The 3,390-nt window shown below is 43.9% G+C and overlaps 1 protein-coding gene across 1 annotated transcript; it reads left to right on the plus strand.

Annotated features, from left to right (window-relative positions):
• The first annotated feature begins 1,386 nt into the window (after positions 1 to 1,386).
• On the plus strand, positions 1,387 to 2,972 carry LOC117458595 (beta-1,3-galactosyltransferase 2-like). The gene is made up of 3 exons (XM_071205518.1): positions 1,387 to 1,401; positions 1,696 to 1,826; positions 1,882 to 2,972. The coding sequence occupies exons 1-3, from the start codon at positions 1,387 to 1,389 to the stop codon at positions 2,780 to 2,782; spliced, it is 1,047 nt and encodes a 348-aa protein (XP_071061619.1). The 3' UTR covers positions 2,783 to 2,972.
• Positions 2,973 to 3,390: the final 418 nt, after the last annotated feature.

A 3,390-nucleotide genomic window follows, 5' to 3' on the forward strand; every position in this document is an offset into this window, starting at 1 on the left:
CTATTTTCATAGTCTTTTATTATTATTATCATTATTTTCCTTGATTTTATGTTATTTATTTTAGATGTTATTGATCTGTGTGAATCTTTGCTGTACTGTTTTTTGTCACGCTTACCCTGTTGCTGCTTTGTACAACTGAATTTCCCCTCGGGATTATAAAGATTCATCTTATCTTATCTTATATCGCCCCCTTGACAGTGAAACGCCACGCGTGAGGTTGAATGTGCATCAAAGTGTTCCTATCCAGCCAAATATACCAAAAGATGTATGTAAACGACAGAAGAAGCGATCGAAATGTGTATTTCAGTCGAAGGCCACGCCTCCACATCTGTCAACCAGTTGATCGGGGAACCAGTTAAACCGGAACACCGGCAGCACTACACCCTGCATTCCAGTAGTTATTGCTCCACTAGCCCTTACATACATTTAGTGTTGTATTATTATTTCTAATTGATATAACGTGCAGGCACTATGACATCTTTTAAAAAAAAAAATGGAAATATGGCGTTAGAGTTCATGGCAGCAAGGCAACGTGCACGATATATGCCATAAGTCGCTAGTTGTGAAACACTTTAACATCAATTTAGCTGACTTCACGGGTCAATATTCACGGTAGGTGTATGATATCACCTCATATACCAACGATGTTTCATATGTGTAGACCTCGTCAATACATTAATTAATCTAGATAGGACTACTTACCATGGGGGTCGTCTCCCTGTGTGTGCTGCTCTTCCCCTCGTGTGTGCTGCGGTCTTCCCTCGTGTGTGCTGCGGTCTTCCCTCGTGTGTGCTGCGGTCTTCCTCCGTGGTGTGCCTCGCGCGATAGATTACTACGTCATGCGTCTCAAACTAGCAGGTGTCATTAAACCAATGCATTCAATTCACGTCAGGTCAAACTAAGTGAATCTTGCTCATTTAAAAGCCATGCTTTTTAGCTGGTATAATTAAATCCAATTATGTTTCCCCCCTTGCATCAACGTAAACAAATCATGTTAATTTAAAATCACATAGTAATATGTTGGTTCTATTAGATGTAAATATGTTCAGTTCAAAACATATATATTTTCATCAAACAAACTCAAAATAGATAGACTGGAGTAACTCAGACCTATAATCGTTTTTTTGAGTGAGTTGTGTCTTTTCGTGGACATTTTCAGACTTTTTGTTGTCTTCTTGATTCTCTGCCTGGTTGTTACGGTTGACTCCCCTGACACTGTGCTTGCTGTGGGCTCACCCAGTAGTGCCTCCATGTTCCTCTTTCATGCTGCTTCCTGTTGCTGTGTTGATACGGTGTATAGCTCACTTTATCTTATCTCAATGGTACTGTAGCCATATGTTTTTGCACTCAATTTAAAGCCACTGTGTATCTTCCTTTGCTCCGAGTATGAAATTACCACAAGTAATCATCCATAAAGTGGTAAACAGTTCATTCTAGTTCACCCTTATGTAGCACCGATACAATTAGAATTACAACAAGGGACCGTTTTAGAGATTTTCAATAAAAAAAAAAGAGAATCTGAATTTTTGTAATCTAAATTAAATTAAAAGAAATCTGAATATTTTAGAAAATAAATCTAAAATCTCTAAAATGGTACCTCTTGGTACTAATTTCCAAATGCAGATAAAAACCAGATGAAGCCCAGTTCCCCAAATAAGTTCCCACATGTTTACCTTTCATTTCCTCTCTTTTTAGACACTGAAGAGGCCTTGGCTGAACCCCTGCTTCCGGTACCTGCTCCTGTTCTGTCTGGTGCTGCTTGTCTTTTGTTCCAGCAACTCCCTGTCATGGCGGTCCAGCTTTTCACTCAAAGACCACTACCAGAGGTTTATAAATCCGGTTTCATCGGCCTCCTCTTTACCGTAACCGATCGAAAGACAGAGTTCAACTCAATGAAACCACAGAACAAACTACTCTACCTCCTACCGTACCTCCCAAGGCTCTTCAGTTCCATCTAGCCTACCCACGTAACTACCACTTTGTAATGGATAACAAAGAAGTGTGCAAGACCAAGACCCCCTTCCTGGTCTTGATGGTTCCAGTGGCACCTAAGAACGTGGCGGCTCGGGACGCCATCCGGCAGACGTGGGGCAACAGCAGCGAGGTTCAGGGCGATGTGGTGCTCACCCTGTTCATGCTGGGCCTCTATAGAGGAGCCGATGTGGATGCGCTGCAGGAGAACCTCCAACAGGAGAACCGGCTGCACCACGACTTGATCCAGAGCGACTTCCTGGACACTTACCTCAATCTGACCATCAAAACCATGGTGATCATGGACTGGTTGGCCACTCGCTGCCCCGAAGCCGCGTACGCCATGAAGGTGGACTCGGACATGTTCCTGAACATTGACAATTTAGTGATGATGCTACAGAAGCCGGACATCCCCAAGCTGAACTACCTGACCGGGATGCTCATGTGGAACAGTCCCGTCATCCGCTCAAAGAACTCCAAGTGGTACGTCCCTGTGGAGATGTACCCGGAGCCTTTATACCCCACCTACACTCTGGGCATGGGATACGTCTTCTCCAACGATCTTCCCGAGAAGATTGTGGAGGCTTCAAAATCGATTAATTACTTTAACATAGAGGATGCTTATGTTGGAGTTTGCATGAAAAAGCTGGGTCTTTCTCCCCAATCTCCCCCTGATCCGTCCAAGTTCAAGGCCTATAACACAAAGTTTAATCGCTGCGAATACTCCAAGATCATCACTTACATCCTGGGGTCTCCAAAACAGCTGGTGGATTACTGGAAAGACTTGAAGAGGCCTGAACCCCCTTGTTAGGACAGTGACACTGAGAAATCCCCCGGGGGGCAGGACACTGGAAGGTTAACTTATTTGTTTCTTTTGGGGGGCCAAAAGATCAGAAATGAAAGGGGCGCCAGTTCCTAGACTGGACAAAGTATCAGTTTCCAGTTCACCTCCTGGGCACTGCCGGGCTTTTCAGTGCCTTTGAGCAGCACACCAGACCCCACCCTGCATTGATAATCATACAAAAGAGAAGTTGATATCACCAATGTGAAAAGAGGTTTCTGAACTGCATTAAAGAAACGGTCATGAGAAGCGTTCTGATTGTACTTTTGTGTATTTAGTACTCGTGCATCCATGAGCTAGCACTCAGACTTGGTAGGCTAAGGGGTGGGACATCTCTAAGTGGTTGACCAATCACAACAGAGCCGTCCAGCTAACCAATCAGAGCTGACTGGGCTCTGGTTTCAGAAGAGGGTGAAAAGAGGTGCTGCAGCACAGAGAAACATTAAAGCATGGAGACATGTAGAGACACTACATACTGATATACACCTGCACATCAGCAGGAGAGGACTCTTTAAAGTAGAGACACTACATACTGATATACACCTGCACATCAGCAGGAGAGGACTCTTTAAAGTAGA

The sequence above is a fragment of the Pseudochaenichthys georgianus genome, chromosome 14 (assembly GCF_902827115.2).
Source record: "Pseudochaenichthys georgianus chromosome 14, fPseGeo1.2, whole genome shotgun sequence".
NCBI classification, from domain to species: domain Eukaryota; kingdom Metazoa; phylum Chordata; class Actinopteri; order Perciformes; family Channichthyidae; genus Pseudochaenichthys; species Pseudochaenichthys georgianus.

Excerpts from the sequence above, each read along its gene's own strand:
- LOC117458595 (XM_071205518.1), top strand. Across the intron at positions 1,827-1,881 it reads CTCAAAGACCACTACCAGAG|AGTTCAACTCAATGAAACCA; the intron begins GTTTATAAATCC and ends ATCGAAAGACAG.